Raw genomic sequence first — 21,230 nt, forward strand, 5'->3', positions numbered from 1 at the left:
TTACAGGTTCTTCCTGCTGCAACACAGAGAGTTCCCCAGGCTTATCAAATTAATCTGGCTTGCATAAGTTTGTAGCAATTTAGCCAGAATGAATTAAAATTTGTGTTAAATTACCAGAGCTCAGGGGCCTGCTCATCTGACTATTTAGGCAACTGACAGAGCCTAAAGAAGTAGCATAAATGCCTCAGTGTTGCTCACCACCCAGTACTATTTTAATCTTCAGACTTAAATCTATCCGCAAAATGTCTTGCATTTTCTTTCTGCTTTTATCCAGCAGCCTCAAAGCATTTTGAAAAAAAACACCTGTACTGGTTTTGTGTCAGGGTGTTTCTAAGAGATAAATGAACACAAAGGTGCGTGCAGTAAAGCTGATTTACCTAGAGCACAGAGATGGAGAGTGAAGCAGCTCTTTAATAGACTCACACCAAATGTCGCCGTCACCCTGCTCAGAGAAACGCACTGCCAAGTGCCTCTTACGATTTCTCTAATGAAGGGTAACACACATCCTTCTTCAGCTGCAGAGAATGACAAGCCAGCCATCTGGCCCAAAGGCTGCCCAGTGTCTCTGACCAGTAAATCTGTCCGAACGGAGAGAAATGACGGACACTAACTGGCAAGGAAGAATTCTTTCCTGCCATACATCGGCCCCCTCCTCCTATTTTAGAACTAAGTAGGAGTCCCGCTGTGTTGTTTATGCAGCTGGAGACAGAGGTTTTATGCTTTCCCTCTGACCAAGACATGATTTACTGGGACTGGATGTAACTTTCCAGGAACTGTGTAATAAAACCAGAGCAGTCGGGAATAACAGCTGTGAGTCCAGTTGCCACTAGGTGTACTATCAGTACAGGAAAACCAGATACAAAAGACTGGTTCGGGTTTTTCTTTTTTTCCCTTTTAATCTGGAACATATTCAGACCTCTGAGGAATTGTTAACTTTGATATCAGCTTTTTCCCCAGATGTTTCTACTTAGAAAAAGCTTGTAAAATCTGGACTGTGCCTTTGAAGGCATCCCAGTAAGAACTTGAAGTACCATAGCAGTGAAGAAAATGCAACTGAAGCTCTGCACCAGCTCTAGCAGATTTCCACAAGTTCTGTTTCAAGCAAGGAAGTGTTATGTTACTTCACTCGGGCAGACTAAGCAAACCTACCTCACTGGCTAAGATCTGCCTTCTCCTTTTTGCTCCAATCACCATCCTACATTTCTTTTTGATGGAAAAAAAAAATCAGTAAAAATTAATTAAAAGAGCTGCTAAAGCAGAAAAGAATATTTTAGACATATGATCTTCTGAGTTCTCTCCAACATCATCTTAGGTAATGGCTTCTCATGTAACATTTGCTTTATTTTCTCTTTAACAGTAGGATATTTCCAAACTTGTGCATCCCATCTGTATCCATTTTCACAATGACTGAACAAATGCAATTAGCCTGCAGTCAGCCATGTAATGGTCTCCTACTACTACTGCTAGGTATTTTTAGTCCATGGATTCTCTTATTTCTCAGCTATGCCTTCTTTCTTTTCCTGGCTTACATTTATTATCAGAGTTGTTTTTTTCCCTTCACTGCCATTCTGTGTTACTGAAAGAATCCCATATGCTTTACCTTTTCATATTTCTGTCATGGTCACCTCATTACACCATAGAGATGGTTGAAAAAGGAGGAAATTTTTCAGTAAAATGATTGTAAAATTTGCCCTTCATTTCTTCTCAAATTCTATACTGCATTGTTTCCTAGATCTATACAATCTGCCTTGTACCCAGACTCCCTTCTACTGGTTACTATGTTTTTACAAAGATATATGAACTGCTGGAGAAGATAAAATCTCCATGTCAACCTATTGAGAAAGGAGTTCTGTTTCCTTCTCCGACAACAGATTTTCAATGATCCACCCACCTCACAGCAGGATGCAACATTGATTTTTTTTTAAGTCCAGATTGCAGTTCTCTTGCACGCTGAATAGAGCAGGGAGGAACGTGACTTCATGTGTACTCTTCTTTGCCTACGATATGGACACCCAGCAACCTTTCTGACTTTGCTTCAATCCGTTAAAAACAAAGACATGTCGCTGAATCTTCCTTCATCTTTTGGAGTCTTAAACATGACGTGTTTTAAATTCTTTGAATTTGTCAACTGTTTTTTTCACCAAACTAAATGCGATGTTTCTCTGCCTGTACCAATGATCTTGTCCTTCCTTAATGCTGCTTGTTGAATAGGTCTTTCTGTCTTTCAATGTCTTTAATTCCTGATTTTGTGGTCCAGTTTCATGCTGTGTATGTGGAATTTACTGCTTGTTCGTGGTGGGTTTTTTTTCTATAAGGCAGTCAACTTTTCTTAATTCTAGATTCTTTTTCAAAGTACTTCTCTGAAAAAAGATGAATGGAGAGTGCACATGCTGAAAGCCTTCTTTACAACAGAAAGATGTACTCATATAATTTAAACCAGGTTTTAAACCAATATCTAGTTTAACTGATGTAAATTCTTGTGGAGACCTTCTTACTTTGTATAGCATATGCAAGTTTTTCAGTGTCCTGAATTAAAAATAAAATAAATTGGTTTAAGCTCAAATAGGAGTGTCTGTGCTGTTTGTTTAAAACTGCATATCTAAACAGACTGGCACAACTTTCTCATGGAGAAAAGGCTTTAAACTATACACAGTAAGATAAGAAAAAAGTATATACAGTCCCCTGAGAATTTTTTCCTCTATATTGTCGGTTACCCATCTTTTCCACATTTCCACCTCTGACTGCAAGTACAGTTTTTCAGTTGTTTCTCAAAACAGAAACTTCCATAAATTTCATTGCAGCCTCTGGGGACCTCAACGATCTCCAAAAATGTTCTTGTGCTTACACAACCTATTTTGAATATTTAGTCTATAGCATCTCCCTTCAAAAATATGACCAAACTTCTAGGAATATCTTCAGAATATTTTTTTTTATTTTTTTTTCCCTAACACATTCTTACCTTTTAATAGAGAAAGATCCATTAAAAAGAAATATTCTGACAGTGAACAGAAATTGATATGGATTTCTACCTCTAGATTTGTTAAAGTTATATTCAGGGGCAGGACATACATAAGAAGTTACAGAAATACAACAAGCCTAAATCTTTCACTAGAGAATAGCCAAGCTTAGCAGCAGTGATTTCATCTCTAAGTCCAAAATCTCCAGCTGGAAATACTTTCCTTGCTTCCTTTTGAAGAGCCTCAAAACTCTTTTCTGCCTTCATCTCACTCCTCTTCCCAGCAAAATAAATTATTCTGGTTTCTCAGTCAGCCTGTTTTCACTAGACATTTCAGTTTGCACCCTCAGCTGGGGTTCATGTGTGTGAACCACTTAAGCAGACCTGATAGGATGTTACTATTGTCTTTTTTTCCCGTTATGCATAGGCATATTTGCTATTACATTTCCTTCCCTTTGATAGCAGATTAGTAACACTACATTAATTATTCATTCCTCTAGGTGACAATTGCTCTGTGTTCAATTGTTGATTGGCCCGGTTCTTTAAGCTCAATAGAGATGTTAGTTTTAGCTATTCCAGGGAGGACAAAGGAAAAAGATACCTCACCGAGTTCAAATATTTATAACAGATCATTTTCCTACTGCTTCTCACAGTGCTGCATGACTTTCACTTTACGGAATGACATAAAATCATGTCATTCAGTGTTAGGAAATACTCTGACACCCAAACTGGCAGAATTCTTGGGTTAAGTATTCTTCTCCACTATTCTGCTCACTATTCTGCTGCTTCCCTGGCTAGCACCGGTCACACAAAAATGCTTCTTCCACTGAAAACCCTATCTGACAAGCTCCAGAAAGGAAAAAAAAAATGCTGGGCATTGCAAGAACATTCCAGTAAACTAGATCTAAGGTCAGCTACACCTATGGGATTAATTCATTAGCTGTTTACCGTGAAATCATCTTTAATTCAAGCTAGTCTGAAGTAAAAGGGAAGAAAATTGTTTGTCTATAGAATTTAAAATACGTGCTTGCAAAATTTTCTGAAGTCAGTGTGCCAAAAGGAAATGGAAAAGGCATGCAGATCTTTGCTCATTATTTATGTTGGCTCTAAAGTTTCTTCTCACCCATTATGAGGCAGCTGAGAGACTACTAAAATTCACAGTCTCTTGACAGAGGATCTAGCCTTGAAATAAATATCTTCTCAGGTTGGGTTCACGGAAGTGGATCTTGGCTCAGGGAAGAACGTTACCTTTCAAAATACATTCCTTTAAACAACATATTTTAAGGATGCGTTCAAAACCAAGTTTCTCTTCCCACAAAATTTTGAACTTTCACTTCTTAAGTAAAAGGTGATCCTTCACTTCGGTTTTTTTCCTTGTCTACTAATTGCCTTTGCCTCCTGGAAAATGGGGCTTTCTTTTTGGCAAAGTAGACAAAGTAATCTCTTTGGCTTGAGTATTCGCAAACTGTTCATCGGTTTATTACCAACTGATACTTCTCTTCCTACCTGATCAAACCAAAAACACTCCTGAAGGTCAGTGTCTATGACCTCTTTAATGAGAAGGTTTTATTTCACATAAGGCTTCACTCATGTTTTATACAAACATAACAACGGACTATTCCACATCTGCCTATCAGATATAATCACAGGACCAGACACAATTGATCTCTAGCCCACAGGGTAATTCAGGCATGGGATGTCTGAAAAGTATCCCCAGCTGACAGCTACATTTATAGCACAGGGTTTGATTCACTTTTGGCCCATGATGCAGCTAACTGGGGTCAGTGCAGCATGCAGGCTCTCACACAGCACTTTTCAGACGTTGCAGCAGCCACTGCCAAGGAACACCAAGGCCACTGGAGGAACAGACGAGTCCTCCAGGCGCAGGCTAACTTTGCTGGAGTCCCAGCATTTGCCGAGCAGACGTCCAGGGTAAAGACCCTCATAGCTGAGGGGACAGCAGTGGTGCCCAGGTAGGACCAGGAGTGTGGGCAACAGGCCACAAAACCCACTCCAACAGATGGAGTGGAAGCACTTGAGGATTGTGTGAGGTTTTTTGATTGAGATTTTTCATTTTGGTTTTTTTTTTCCTACAAAGTCTGTAGGGAAAAATGTCCCTACAAGTCAGGATTCATGAGATATGAGAAGTGCCCATGAGACCAAAAAGCAGCTAGATAGTTTTCATATATATTTCATTTGCTGAGGGTGAGTTTGATGCAGCAGAACTCCAGGATTGCCTCCAAAGGACAAACAATATTATGTGAAGAGAAAGCAGGCAGAACAATAGGTACTTAACTGACGTATGGGACTGAACAGAGCAAAGAAACGAAGCATTTCCTCCTGAGCAATCTGTTGCTGCAGGGACTTCCATCAGGTGTTCAGCGTTGGTTGCAATATGGAGGACTGGCTAATCTTCTGGAAAGACATTTGGAACAGGACCATATGGAGCTATTTTCATTGCTGCATTGGGAAAAGACAGCAATAGAGCAGAGATAGGAGAAGCCAGAGCTAGCAATACACATTACAGAAGGAAAGGCAGGCCATATAGAGTCTTTTGAAGGATGCACTTTTAACCTGTGATTAAATTTAGACAAGAATTAACTGAAGGACAGGGGACAGTGAAGCAAAATGTGGCTTCTGGCTGTTGGTAATGACAATGAAAGTGCAGTTTAGTGTCAGTGTGGCTTGCTGTCTTTTAGACAGCTTATAAAGTTTCACATTGCTGTGTCAGACACAGGTTTGGAAATTAAGATTAAGTTTGTGCCATGGAAAAGGGCAAATAGGATGATAAGGAGTAGATGAAAAGGGCAAGGAAGGAGCACTAATCCTTGGGCAGAAGGATGAGGTAGTTTGGAGAGCCAGAACTTGAGGGTCTGTTTCAGGATGACCATAAGAGACAATATTTCTAGCAGAATTGTCCTTGAGGGAGAATCAGGAGTACTGTAACAGCCAAGAATTTAAAATCAGTAAAGGGTTGGAAAGAAATGACCTATAAAAAATAATAAATGAGGCTGCTGCAAAGAGGATGATGGGTCCCTTTACTCTTCTAGGACAGATATTGACATAAAGATGTGATGAATTCAGAATGATCCATTCAGGCCCTCTCTTATCCTCGCAGAGTGTCCATAAATGATGGTGGTGACCCTCAATTAGTTCTTTGATACGTATTTTCCTTGACCTAGCAGTATCAGTCATTCTTCCCTGTGGCCTTGTAACATGGCTTGCAAATTGTAACACCAAATTGAAATTTCAGCTACTACCAGCTGATTTCATGATTTCAGTTTGCTGGGATTCAAGATCCAGAGACAGTATTTCTCCAAGACAGCAGGTTGCTCGGTGGCCAGTACAGCCTCTGGTAGTTCATCAAAATGCAGTACAGGCAGTGAAATGGGAAGTGGAAAGCCTCTGGCAGCTTACTGTCCTCAGGACTGGTAAATCTGGAGGAAAAAAAAAAGAAAACTGGTAAACAAACAATCTTTGCACAAAGAAAAATAAAATATAGATGAATATTTTAGGAATGTCTTATAACCTTTAGCTCTCAGCCAGAAAGTATTTTGAAAATATACTATTAAAACTGACATAATTCTAGAACACAACTGAAAAGCAAAACAACCCTTCCACCATTGTTCAACCACTGCAGTTTCCTAAGCAGAGGTCATAAGACTTCCCAACCCTAAAGAATGCTTATATTTTGCATTCTTTTCATGTAAGAAGAAAGAGGACTGGAGAGATAACAGGAGAAAGAATGTGTTAGCCTTATACCCTTGAGCTGTGATGAAATACCAGTCTACTTACATTTAATTATGTTCAGTTTATAACAAAGCATTCAGCAGAAAACATCAGTAAGAATGTTGACACACTCAAACTCATTCTAATAAGAATGAAGAAGAATTATAGTTGGAAATCTGGCATCCAGAATTCAATTGAAAAGGGATTTTTGCTGTTTGGCAATTAATTCTCTGTAATGTAAAGCAGTGTTTCTAAAGGAAAATTATTGGGTAGATTTACAACTGAGCTATGTGTTAAGATCAGTTCAAAGATTAAAAAACGACTACATTACTCTAGACAACGACACATTTGGACTAAATATACACCACAATACATTATTTCTTGTTGTCTATTACTTAATGTTCTCTAGAAGGAACATAAATAAATAATGCATAAAGACCTGAACTTTGCAATTGATATGTTTGCTGCTAAGTTAACATAAATCTTACATCAACTACCAAAGGTCTGAAACTAGGGCACTAAGGCTTTTCCAGAAGGAAAAGTGTTTTTCAGAACAGGCCTGGCTATGTCTTGGAAAGATGAAGCCAGGTTAGGTAAAGCCAATGTCAGCTACATAAAACGCAAAACAAATGTTCTGATGTTAACTGGTTTTAGAAGTAGAATGTAGAAAAAAAAAAACCCCTCCTAATCCAATGTGCTTGGAAACATGAAGAACTTAAACGAGCTTGACTTTTTTCATTTTCACTTTTGAACCAACATTAATTCTTTCCTTTATTGAAATAGCACAGCTTCCACAGGTCCAAATCAGTTGCAATCTCAAAGGCAGAATGGGATGGGAAACAGGAACAGAGAAGTGGTAAGACCCAAAGCCAAGTACAACACCTAATTCTCTTGAGCCTCTTTTGGGAGCCATACCAGTAGCAATCACAGTCCCCATTCCCACTGGCAGTGAAGCTTCCACAAGAATCAAAAAACTCAAGAGGCTGGGCATGTTCACACGTTCACACTTGTGTGGAGGGAAGCCTTGTTGTCTACAGAGCCAGAAGAACAAGACCCTCTTTAATGGGCCAGCAGTAATGTGCCCACTATCTATAACGATAAAATACACAATTTCTTTAGTAAGTCTTGGATTAATGAAACCTAATGGAGAGAGAACTGTGCCTCAAGAGGCCTGGCTTCCGTTTACACCTCTGCTGCTAGTTTGGCTTTGGCAACTTATCTTTAACTCTCTGTACTTCCATTACTCATTGTAAGGCAAAGGATAATGAAAATGAAGACCTTTATGCAGAATATTGAGATCTTTGGATGAAAAAAATCCAAAGGATGGCTTTTACTTTTCCTATTGCAGTAGACATCTTCCTTCCTCCCTCTCTCCCTTTCTCCCTTCCTTCTTTCTTTCCTTCTTTGTCTTTCTCTCTCTCTTCTTCACTCTCTTTCTTTCCTCTTCCCTCCTTCCTCCCTTCCTTCCTTCAAATCTTTAAATGGCTTTATTAATTTTCCATATCAGAATACTTTTGTATTATTATCATCATGAGTAGTGTCCTAAGGCAGAACTGAATTGGAGGAAGAATGAATATCAACATTTTGTAGCACAACATCTGTGTAAATTCACAGAGTATATAGTGGTAGAAACATTTATATTGATTTTAAAGAAAAACACTAATTCTGAGCTTAATATGGGGCTCCATTGTGACAGTGGTTTCCAGTTGGGTTTTCCTTAAAGGCAGAATTCTCCCATGAAGTCAATATAAATTTCTGTTTCAGCCGTATGCCAATAACAACCCGTAACTGTTCTTGAAAGAAAAGAAACTTAGTATAAACTATGTCACTCTAGCATGCACAGTGTCTAAAGCTAACAGCTAAGATAATATTGTAAACAACAGTGGGCAGAAGCAAATGTAAAACATTTTAACATAATTTTAACATAACTGTCAACTGAAAAACAGAATCCTTTTGTGAAAAAAAGGCACACAGAGCAACTTCTTCACTTGCTAGAAACCTCCGGAATTTGATTCACATCTCAGCAGTAATCCATCATACTGAGAAATTGCTTTTTGTGCTGATTTAACGTTTGATGACAGCCCAGAAGTCTGAACTTCATGACAATATAATGTAAGAGTGGCAATGTGAGGTTGCAACATTTCTTTATGAAAACATCATTCTACCGTTCTGATGAGATAGACCTGATGTACATTTTTTAGGAGAAACATCTCCAAGGAAATCTAATAAAACATTAAGATAAAAGAGCATTTGAGTTTTACAATTACATTGTAATTCAAGTCAATAACTTTTCACACTCAACAGATTTATATGTTTGCCCCGATGGGAACTTACTCTAATTTTGCCCCATCGGGGCAAACATATAAATGAAAAAAAAATGACTTATATAGGTTTTCCTGGAAAACTGAATTAGTAAATCCAGTGAGCAAGTAAATTTGTGTTCCTTGTTAGAGTAACAGTGCAGTTAGAGTAACAACATGGAATCAATCAGATCAACAAGATACGGAGAAACCAGCAAACCCATATGACTTTAATCATCAAGTTGATGCAACAACAGTCAGTGAGGGAAGAGTGGAAAATAGGTACTAAAGCACATGTTACTTCCTTGCCCAAAATGTGTTTACTCTTTTTTTCTTACACAAACTGTTTTCCCAGATCTGCATATTACAACAAAATCACCTTTTTGGATGGCGCCCACACAATCTGTGAAGATCTCCTAGCAAAACATAGTCTTAAAAACTGCACCTTTTTCTTAATCCGGAGTAGCAGTGGACAGAACAGAAAAAAAAAAAAAAACAAAACATTATTCAGCTTTTGGTAAAGTATCTATATATTTTCATGGAAGTAGAAAAGCAGGGAACTTACCCATCCTGTGACTTTATCAGATTGTAAACTCATTGTTTTAAGTAGCAGAAGTGAAGGATCAAATTCCAAAGAAAACTCTTTAGTTTGTCTATCATTTCTCAGAAACTTACCATGCTACCCTAAAAATGTCACAAAGGAGTAGAACTACATGAAGAACTGATATTTTATTAACAGTCTGGGGAAAAAAAAAAGAAGCAAATAATTTCTGTTTCTCAACAGTTTTTAACCTTTAAAAATAGCAAAATCTTAAAACATGCTGTTGAAACAAATCAGTCCAACTTTCAAAACAACTACTGGTTTTCAGGAGAAACTATTTTGGATGCATTATCAAAACCAGCCAGTAGATTTAATTTCCTTTACGCTTATCTATACATTTGGCACTGAGAGGGTTTTGCCCACCCGATAGCTAAATACAGAGCAGTTTATCCTGCTCCCCAGGATTTACAGTATGCATGTGCATGTGTGTGCTGGAAAAGACAGCAAAACATTTAGCTGCCTTTTAAGTGCTGAGTGACCCTAGGTCGAATTATTATAATTTCCCCCTGACTTGAATCCAGAAATGGCTTTTCTGTGTGTTTCAGTATTTTCAGAAAGAACACAAAGCTTTGCTGCAGGCCCCAGTGAAAGCACCAAAATTGCAGCCATCTGTTAAGTACTAGGGAGTATCTTCAAAATAGACATAAGTGGTGTCCTAATCATAGTTCAACAGACTGCCTATTTTTAAAATACTGAACATACTTTGGGCTATAAAGTATAAAAATAAAAACGTAGTATTACTGTCAGAAGCGCTGTGAAGGTCCAACTGCAACTGAACATAGTTTCTGTATGCATGCTTTTTTTTTCCCCTATCTAATCTCTTCACATGTTTTTTAATTTTAGCCTTTAGGATCTGTAAAGGGCTCACTTCCTAGTTTTGGGTTTTTTTATTTTTTCTTTTTTTTTTTTTTCTAATATGAGAGCTGGGTTTTTACCTGCACCATCACTGCAAAAGACATAGCATCTTTCGGTTTGCTGTTTTAGTTAAAATCAGTAGTAGCTGGAGAGCACTTTTTTTTTTTGCTTGTGCTGGATAACGTCACAAGTACTTCAGATGTCTATTATAAGCTCTTACCTATTAATTGAAGCGGTGTGCTGTGGTATCATTGGCAAAAATGCTCTTACTCCAACACATCCACCTGTCTTCAAAACACGTTAAAACATGAAAATAAAACTATTCTAACCAGTCCAATTTATTTACTCTTCCCTGACAGTGCTGCTGCATTTCAATGCCCTGTCTTGTGATGTCAAGCAGAGACTTGCCTTTGCTGCACTCTCTGGGAAAGGGGTGTCAGCACCAGGCGTGGCCCACTTGGCAAAGGAAGTTATTCCACGGCCAACTTTTTGTAAAAAAGCCTGTTTTCCTCCAAAGTTTCCCACAGTTGCTCCCATTCACGCATGCTGGCACAAACAACGGGGCTGCTGGAAATGACAAAGTGATTGAAAACGCCTGGCATTTTAATGCCAGTCACCTACCTCTGCGGTTCTCATATGTTGCCATAATCAAGAAGGACGTTGCTACTAATATTATGGCACTGCCGCTAGCTGGGGAAATGCATGTTGCTTTAGATCTGCCAAAGAAACAATCACTCTGTTTCACAAAAGTGAAATCTCTCTTCTGACCTTTACAGTGTCTCCTCATTTAGGTGCTTGATTTTACAAATCTCTTTTTTTTTTTGGGGGGGGGGGGATTTTGTCTCCTTTCTGATTTTCTCGCAACACTTAAAAAGCAATAATGGAATAAACAACTGAAAACGAAGTTCTGTCGTATGGTATCATACTGACACCTATATAATTCTTCTGCAAGCACAGAAAGCATTTGCACCGGCCCCTGTCGCGTGAGGAAATGAGTAATTTTACGTACTGACAAGTGTAGCAAGGTCTGAGAACCTCCAGGCTCTGGAAAGCAGCAAAGATCCTTCCCTCTCATTCCCACAAGCCCGACGGTCTGCGTGCTCGCTCCTGCCTGACCTGCCTTCCGTCTGTCCTCCCTGCCTCCGGGCTGCTCATCCTCTTGGTCTCACCCAACCAGTCCTGGCTGCCACTTCACCGCTGGAGGAAAGAGGGTTTTTATCTCCCACCATGGCACTCACTCTGCTTCCACAATTCTCCTGTCACCCCCTACTCAACTTTTTGTCGTCGTCTCCTTGTCCGCTCAGACCAAGTCCTCCTGCACCTCGTTTTTTCCTGTTTCCATCTCTCTTCCCCTCTTCCAATCCTTGCTCCTTCTCCACCAGAACGGCTTGCCCTGGGATCCCAGCATCCAAGCCCAACACCGCATTTCAGCCCCGTGTTTCTGAGACGTACCCAGGACGGATGTCGTGTCTCAGCAGCGAAGCCACAGCAAGGCTTCATGCAAGCACTTGTGTCAATGGTGACGTGCAAAGTCTTGTAGCATTGTGAAATGTTCCAGCTTTCACAAGAACAGCCAAAGTACATTTTTGATGCAATTCTTCTTCTGAGCGCGCTTCCACATACTAAATCCCTGCACTGAAATATGAAATTATTACTGATTCCTAGAGAAAAACCATTAACTTCTGGGGGTTTAAAGGTCGTAAAGCACGTTTTCTTTAATATCAATTCTGTAACAGCAGGTTGACCTGCAACAGCAAAAATTCATACTGACTCTAGCAACCAGCGCAGGGAAATCCAAACGAAGCACACCTGGGAAAGCCAAGAATAACTGAAAATACGATCTTTGCATTCAAATTCAGAGGGCAGTAGACAAAGCAGCATTAAAATCTCCATTTAGGAGATAATTCTGCTCTAGCAAAAACTGTAATCTGAATGGATCTTGACAGAGGCTGGAAGGGGAATCGGAGCGGTTTGTGTGAGGCTACGCGGAAGGTGAAAATACCACCCGAGACTCCAACGTGCCGAATTACCCAGCAGCGAGATGCGAGGACTTAGTTTCAGCCTTTTTACAATGTTTGTTGGTGCAGGCTGCTAAGGTTACTATGACGTGATAGCACTTTGGACTGTTGCCAAAAAAAAACCAAAACAAACCCATTATATTCACCCATTACTTATGCTTGGACAATGGTAATGTAATCGTCACAAAGAGTGATGGTAAATGACTGAAATATTACTACATCACATCGCGACCGGCTGTAGCACGCCCCGCACCCCCACTCCCGGCCGCGGTGGGGGAGGGCAGGGCGCCGCAGCCCCGCCCCGCGGGATGGCGGAGGCGCGAGGGCCGGGTCTGTCCCCGCCCTCCGCCCCCCCCCCCCTCCCCTCGCCCGCGCCTTCGCTGGCGGTGGCGGTGGCGCGGGGCGGGGCGTGCACGCCTTCGGTGGGCGCGTCCTGGCGGCGGCGCCCGGCGGCCACGTTGACAGGGCGGGAGCGGGGCCGCGCAGCGCAGCGCAGGGCAGTCTGGGCGCTGGCCGTTGCTCGGCGTCGGGGTGCGGGTACCCGCTGCCACAGTAAAAATGTCTTCGCCTCCCAAAGAGAAAGCAGAGACGCGGGCCGGACACCCTCCTGCTGGTACGGCCGCCGGTTCCCGTCTCTCCGCTCTTTCTCTTCCCGCTCCTGGGGCCGGGGGGGCCGGGGCGGCATTTTAGCTGCGGGCCGAGGGGGGCCAAGTGCCGGTTCCCTGCGAAGTCCCCGGGCTGCAGGCGGCGGAGTGCTGCCCGCGGCTGAGGAAGGCGAGGGCAGCCTCGGTCGGTCCCGTCGCCGCTGCCCGGGGCGGGGGGTGTGAGCCCCGGCGGGTTTCCCCGTTCTCCACCGCCCGAAGCGGCGTCTGCTCCGGTTCTCTGACAGCGGGAGGGGTGCGTGGGTCCCCGGCCCGGCCTCCGCCTGCCCTCGCCCCCTTCCTCAGTGTTCCCTGCTCTCCGGCGGCCTCCGCGGTGACGGGGGCCGCGCTCCCTGCCCCGCGTTTCCCAGAGGAGCTCCCTGGTTGCAGACGAGCCCTCGTCGGGTTTGTGCTGTTTGGCATCTCCATCTTCTGCCCCGGGAGACGGGTGGCGTCGTCTGCGGCGGCCCTCGCCCGGGAAGCCATCCTATCCTGGAAGCTTTCGGTGGAGGCCTGCGAAGCCACCGCCCGGGCCAGCTGAAGGCGGGAAGGGGCAAGGAGCGGGCCCAGCCATGCCACGGCCTGCGTGGCTCTTTGCAGCACGGTGCGAGCTGAGCGTGAGAGGGTGAACTGAGAATTAATAGCACTCTGTGCCTCCGTTTTGCGTGTGGGTGTTATGGCTGGGGTGTGAGAGCAGGCTGAGCGCTCCTGGCTGTCGTTCTGGAGCTAGGAAACCGCTCAGGGGTGAGCAGAGCGGCAGGTGGCCTGGGTAGGAGCTGCCTTTCAGCTTTGGTGGGGCACAGATCTGCCACCATCTATAGACGGGAGATCCCCTCTGTACAGTAGGGTTTGGTTACTCACATTGTCTGTCAGTTCTCCTTCTTCTTTACTGCAGTTTTCTTAAAACGGGAACTTTCATCCCTGCACCAGCAACTTGTCTTAGATCTTCCAGCCTTTCCTGGTAGGAAAGGGGTTTTTTTAAAGTGTTTCAGTAAAAAAATGCTGAAGTTCTTAATTCACAGGGTAGTTAAGTTTTATATTCAAATCAATTGATGAGATTTAGTACCTAAATTTGAAAACCGTTTTTGAACCCAGTTGAATTCTACTTCTTTTGTAATGAGGACCTGAAATTCTTTTAAATAGATAATAGAAGTGAGAAATAATGGCTTTGCTCTGCATGGCAAATACAGTCCAGCAGTACAGTTAAGCCGATCTCTTGGCTCAGCAGTTGTTCCACTTGTGCAGCCTCCTTTGTCCTGGCATTAGCTCTTACCTGACCTCCTGGTGAGCTGGTTCAGGGAGCTAAACCAAAATACCTTTCCCAGTGTCGACAGCTTTTGTTGCTGTGGCTCCTCCAGTTGGCTCCCTTTGAGGTCAGGGAAGCATCAGCTTCAGTGTGAAGGGATGGTTAAGACCTTAGGTTGGTTTAGCTGTGTCTTCCTGCTGCACCATCGATGGAAAGGGAAGGAAGGATAAATTACGGATATTTTCAGTTAGATGCTCTGTAACTGTATTTTCTGATGTTGTTGCATGTTTGAGAATTTTGCTTCAAAGCCTGTCACTTGAAACAGGGGGATTTTTTTTAAAAAACCTAAAGTGGGCCTCCGAAGGTGACATGAGAAACAAGCAACACATGGTGCAAAAGCATAATTGGAGTACAATAACGGTTTTCCTTGCTGTCAGAGTCTATCAGTATTTTTTTTTTCTTTTTAAGACAAGCATCTGCTTATGAACTGAAGAACTTTTTCAGCTGTCTTCCATTTAAGATTTTTAGCATCCCTGAGGGCTTTTTTTTTTTGTGACCATGCACTGATTCAGCTTTGGAACGAAGAGGATCACCAAGTCTTTCTTTGAGGCCAGGAAAAAAACACAAACAAACCAAAAACTAATGCTTTACAGTATCTTCAGGTCGTTTCTGGAAAAAGATGGTTCTGAGCTGGTTGGCAGAGGAAAGTGGCCCTGTGGTCTTCTGACACTGAAGATCCACAATAACTGTGCTGACTAGTGACAGTTTATTTTTACTCTAGGGGCTGAGGCTAGGTTTTAATCTTCTATCTCAAGCTGATTTGGATCCTTGAATAATAATATAATACAATATAGCAATTTGGCAGTTTGCAAAAAATTTTAATAAAATGAAGGTCAAGAATTCTTAAATAAATAAAGGATGATTCAATAAATACAGTTGGAATTGTGTTCATAAATTAGAAGGCTAGTTCCTAGCAAGGCAAAGATGTGGATAGGGGATTTTTTTTTTACATACGGCTTAAAAGCTCTGGTTTTACTGCATATGGTTGTATAAAGAGCCCTACTTGTAATTACAGGTGTGTCTTACCTCCTTGAGTATGAATTAATGTGTAAAAGTTAGGAGGGATTTGGATCATCAAATTAAAGCAGAATTGACAAATACATTGTTTTTCATATGCACTGTTAGCCCTCACTGACTGTGTGTAGTCTGTTAGCTTCCTCTCTTCATTGATCTTTCACATGGCAGAAGGGGGAGAAGGACAAGAAAAGCACTTGAAAAGACAAAGGATAATGAAATGGAAAGAAACTCTAAGACCTCAGGCTGGTAGCAGGGTACACAAAGCTACTTTGAACTCCTTTCTGGAAATTAAGAGGGCCTCAACTTAAGCTTTATTAAATATCTATGTCTGTCAATGAGATTAATGCATCTATAATACATTGCTGAGTAGGTTTGTACAACTTGCAGTCCCTCTAAAGAGGTCTCTGTAATTATATTTTAGCTGTTCATTTCTTCTAGTAGATACTGTGGAGGAATAAAGCAAGGTGATTGTGTTAATAGTTTATTTATGAAGCTTTGCAGCAGGTTTGTGAAAATAGTTATGTGCTTTTTCCTGCATTTAAAAAAATATAGCTCTGAGCCAAGATCTCTGTGAAATGAAGGTATATAATAACATTTCTATTCTTGTTTTGTCAGACACTAATGTATGCTCCTTTAAGCTTGCAGAACGGCATATTTTGCATTTCCCTCTGTCCTGGCTTTTCATACATCTTATCAATGTAATGGAATCTGTTATTATGCAGTACATGAAAAGTGAATTCTGTGTGAATATTTAATATGATGCTCAAGGAAAATGGGAAGCTGATAAAGCCCTTGATTATACTCTGGAAAAGTTCCTGTCTGGTTGCTGTGACCAGGGTTGAGCTGGAAGGTCTCCCTAGGATGGACTGCCTCAGGTCAGCTACCTGGGGCCAGAGCCATCGCAGAGCTGCGGTGCTTCTCTAGGGTCTTGGTGCTAGCTGTGACTTGGTGGAGTCTGAATTATTTCAGAATTTAGTCTCAGAAACTAGGAGCAGTCCTGAAGAAGCATAGCAGTGGGAAGAAAAAAAAAAAGGGTAAACAGACAGAGAATGTTTACTGACTCCAGGTTGTATTGAATAGTAATTGATTAACCCAGTCGCTTAATGCATTTCAAAAGGAATAGTCATACTGTTAAGAGAAATGCAGGCTGGTGTTCACAGGACAGACAAGACATTCCCATCTGCCTCTCGGGGGAGAACATGACAGACAATAATTACTCAAAATCTCAGCACTTAGCCAGTGGTGAGGCAAACAGACTTGTGCTGTTACTCCTCTCAGAGCATGCTGGCAGATGATCACCTTTTTATTTCACGCTTTGGAAGCTGATGTCCTCTCTTGTCTGTCCCCCACTGCAGGGAGCCATTCCGGATCCCCTCCTGTCTTAGCACAGGTCCCACCGGACCTCTCCTGAACAACTGCAGCCCAAGGTCCCTCTTCAACATGGGAGCTGCTTTCTTCCTAATCCCAGCACGGTGTCATTGACACCATCCTCTTCTGGTCACTGGTTTCTGGCAGCGTTCTGTAAAGTGGTTTATTAGTTATTTTAAACCCTCTCTCCACTCTGTGCAGGATTTACTATAAGGAAGTCTGAGCTCTTACTCTTTTAAGAATGACTTAAGTGACAAAATCACCATGGTAAGCATCTGTCAAATTATATTGTAAAGGCTGGGCAAGTAAGAAATAGAAGAATCCTTGTAAGTCCCAAGAAAATCTCTCAAATGGAGTGGATTTTTCCTTAGCTTGATGGATGTAATAATCACTTACTGTCTCTGTCTAAGCCTGAAGTAGTGTAGCTTGGTTGAAAACTTTTGGAAAGGAAAGTGAATTATGTTGCGACGGTATTTCTCTTCTTAAGCTAAGACTCTTGAAACTGGATTGGGTATGAGCATGCTGTGTCACAGGTGGTAGAGATGTACATCAACTATATGTGCAGGATGCTGATCTAATTATTTCACTTTTGATCTCAGAAATACAAATTATTACAGCAGTTGTTTGCTGGATTCTTCTTTTGGTTTCCCAGATCTGCACAGTAGCCCCGGATTACTGAAGATTATTCAATTATCCACCAATGTGCTTTTAGCAGTCTATGCTATGCTCATTGATATTAGTGCAAAAAATCAGGTTATTAAAATCACTAAGTTACAGCATTGGTCAGTCAGCATTATGCCTTTTAAGTCTCTGGTTATTTGCTTTTTAATCCCTGTTAATTTTATGTACAGACAAATCTGAATGTGTCAGCTGCATATCTTTGCCAGTGACAGACAAAGAAAAAACAAGTGACTGGTGGCCTGATGATATACGATATGAGAGAAGAGAGATTTTTAGACCACCTACATTAACACTAAATCTTCAGATGTTGTTTTCTGTAGTTTTCTGTTAGATGGTGAAGAACATGTGTGTATTGTCCAGAAGCGCTGTTTGTAACCTGGCAGATGTTGCTGTGGAGGCAGCATCTTCCACAAAAAGTAATTTGAAAGGGAACTAAGAAGAACTGATTGTGCACTGATGTTAAACTTTAAATTAATGTAAATAAAACATACCAGTCACTCTGAGATGTTTGAACAGGACAGCACTTGATAGAACTCAGAGTGTTTGCTTTTGCAAACAAACTTAAATTTCTAAGGAGTTTGCATCAAGAAAAGTTAATAGAAACTTTAATTTCTATTTGATTTTTAAAACTACATTTCTTTGTTGCCTAACCTTTCTATCTTTCCTTGTCCTGTGTGAAACATTTCTCACCAATTTAAGTATTGTAAGTTTTGTGCTGGAGAGAGAACACAAAATGGCTAGTGTTTGGGCTTTTTTTTTTTTTTTTTAATGCATAATAAGGGGACACAGTTTTGATAGGCTTTGAAAGGTATTTCTTTGGTTTTGTCTGTGGATCACCTGTCTTTTGTTTATGTCCTTTATTGAATCAGAAGTATCAAACAAAACTTAAAATCTATTATAAAAATCCCAAGGCCAGAGAGCTGTCGCCTTCTCCTAGGGCAGGTCACTTTCACTTTACTGCTTGCTTTCAGCCAGGCTGTAAAATCTATGCACTGTAATGTCCTTTCCATCGCTGTGCTGGTTAAGAACTGGGAACTAAACCTGCTTCTGGGTTTCAGGGATTAGCTGAACTGCTCTGAGGTGCCCTTATCCATCTGTGGCTGGGCACAGGAGGGATGTCAGAAGTACAGCTTCCCCTAGCCACGCTGGCTGGCTGCTTTGGCGCCTTCCGAGTGCTGCTCTGACATCTTGCTTGCTCAGGCTGTGACATCTCTGCCGAGGCTGTCCACAGACTTACTGTGTCGCAGCGATGTGAAACACACACCAACATGTCTGTAGGTGGTTTTATTGACTCCTGACTGCTATGGTGGTTTTCTGATGTGGTTGCTGATGGCATCCAATTAGCTAACAAGATGCATCGTCTTACCTTATGCTGTCCTGTAAGCAAGTATAGCAATGGTTGAACGAAAAAGAAAAAGTACAGTAGTAAACCAGAAAGCAGATTAAGAGCAGCCTGCTTGTTGCTCAGCTTAGTAGCTGCAGTGTTAGGTCTGGTTTGGCTCCTATTTTATATTTCACTTTGGAGAGGATAAATGATGAACATAAGTGGATTTGCTTTCACTTCCTGTTTTGTGTTTCATGTTTGCATAATTTCTAGAACTAAATCATGACAGGGATTTGAAATGTGATAAATGCTTACATTTTGCAAAACAAAAAGCTCTGTTCTACATGCAAGTTAATAGTCCTAAACTTTGCTTTTTATTATGCTGTTAATGAAGTACGTCCTAGTATAAATACTGTTATTATAGCTGTAGTTTTCAACTTGAAATGACAAGTGAGGTTCTTCATCCCTTCTTGTTTTATGGGAGTGTTTAATATTCACATTTGTGGCCTTTTGCACAGTGTTATGCAAGCCATCGCCTCCATTTCTTCTGACTGCTGCAAGTTGACAGGGGTGGAGAAGAGTTAAAACAGACTTGAGTTTTCTAAAATGGTATTGGAAGCAGGTGGTAAAATGAGCTACAACTTCTCCAAATGAGCAAAGATGGCATGATGTGAAAGAGAGCGGCAGATGCGGTGCTGAAGCAGCTGTTCCTCATGCTTTACGCATTTAAACACTTTGGGCCCCATTTTCAAACTGTGATTATTATGAGACTATTCTGTGAAATATTGGGGAGAAGGGAGGGAAGGTTTATTCTTAAAACATTCTTCACTTATGCTGATTTTACAGAGGTTTGTTGTGTCTGATTTTCATTCCAGTGAAAGCTGGTGGGATGCGGATTGTCCAGAAACACCCTCACAATTCTGATGCCAAAGAAGAAAAAGATAAGGATGACCAAGACTGGGAAACCAGCAGGTGAGGTGCATTTGGCGCATGTGCTACAGCGGATTTCCATGACCTTGAACCTTATCACCAGTTTTGTTTTCCTTGCGGGTAGCAAACCAATTATACAGTTGTTTTTTTATCATAAAACTGATTTAAAGTGGTAGCAAGTTACATGCTCCTTAAAGAGAACTGGGGAATTTGGGAATTTTTACCTTGCTGAGCCTCCTTTAAATGATCCTGCCAGGTAAGAGAAAGTTAGAGAAAAAACTACAGTTAAAGTAAGACATCAGCTTTCCTAAAATCTCTGAACATCATTTCACGCTTTGCAGAAATATAGAGGCGAGGCATGTTTGGTCACAAGCATTACGCTCTCAATCTGCATGTAAGGCCATCTTGCTGTGTGCTAGGTGATTCCTTCTACCCACTGGTCCATATTCCTGTCTGCGAGGTATTTGACAGTATGACAAAAGACAAGTAAAAATAAATGCTATTCATATAATCTGCTTTTATTTTAGATGTGAATTTGGCGGTTTTACTGGTGGAGGATATCAAAACAAACAGTTACTGTAGATTAATAAATTTACTTAAAACTGCTAGTAACTGCTGTGTAGAAATAAAAGCAGGGAGGTTCAATGAACTGTTGCTGTATTTCTGTTCATACGAAAGCCACCTGATTTTGTGCTGCTTTCCTTGACTAGCTGTTTTTCTTTGTAGTCAAGACTATATTTACCTGAAATCTTTATGTGGTAGCTTATTGCATGGGTTGGTCCTTGCTATTTGCTCAAAGCAAAAAAAAAAAAAAAACAACCCAGGCATTCTTGTGCTTTGGTAAGTAGACTGACTTGTATGATATTTATTTTACGTGTAAAATGATGGTAATAATAGACATTGTGAAACTACCTGTGTAAATAAGAACAAATGTGTTTGTTTATTAAATCACAACTTGATTAGGAAACATGTTTATGAGAAGGGAAAATAACTTTAATGAATGTATTCAAATTAAAGGAAAACAAAACTTGATGCCATTTTTTTCATGTGGTTAATTTAAACTTTGCTTGGGAATACATCCTTTTATTTAAGGTCTGTTATATACCTCCTTATTCTTACATTATCTTGGCATACCAACCTCATGGTGAGGGAATCTCATTAGGATTCAAATGAGAGGAATTCTTATGCCTGTTCACAGATCTAAACCTCTGTTACAAGATAGCTGTCTGGTTTATTCCCTTCTTCAAACAAGATTATAGTTTTCCCCTCTCACTCAAATCATGTAGAGAAAAGTTAGATTTTAACCTTAGTATTTGTGACTGTGTCTGTGTTAGCAAGCGCTGTGGCACAGTAGAAGGAGATCTTCAGGGGGAAGCAGGTGGTGCTGAGGACTTCATGTTCACACTGCATGTGTTTTGGAAATTACTTAGTCTGTCCTTCTGGACTGAAGGACCAATCCTAGCTTGTGTGTTGGCTGTCTCCCTGGACTATGTATTCCGGTGTA

At 41.1% G+C, this 21,230-nt stretch overlaps 1 protein-coding gene across 1 annotated transcript in view; it reads left to right on the plus strand.

Annotated features, from left to right (window-relative positions):
• Window positions 1-12,902: 12,902 nt before the first annotated feature.
• Window positions 12,903-21,230, plus strand: part of DAP (death associated protein) — a 52,149-nt gene continuing 43,821 nt past the window's right edge. Inside the window, exons 1-2 of the mRNA XM_086740376.1 lie at window positions 12,903-13,072; window positions 19,672-19,768. Of these exons, the coding sequence (XP_086596502.1) occupies window positions 13,018-13,072; window positions 19,672-19,768 (152 nt within the window). The 5' untranslated portion in view covers window positions 12,903-13,017. The remainder of the gene's footprint in view (window positions 13,073-19,671; window positions 19,769-21,230) is intronic.

This window comes from Chlamydotis macqueenii, chromosome 2, assembly GCF_036417535.1.
Source record: "Chlamydotis macqueenii isolate bChlMac1 chromosome 2, bChlMac1.mat, whole genome shotgun sequence".
Classification (NCBI taxonomy): domain Eukaryota; kingdom Metazoa; phylum Chordata; class Aves; order Otidiformes; family Otididae; genus Chlamydotis; species Chlamydotis macqueenii.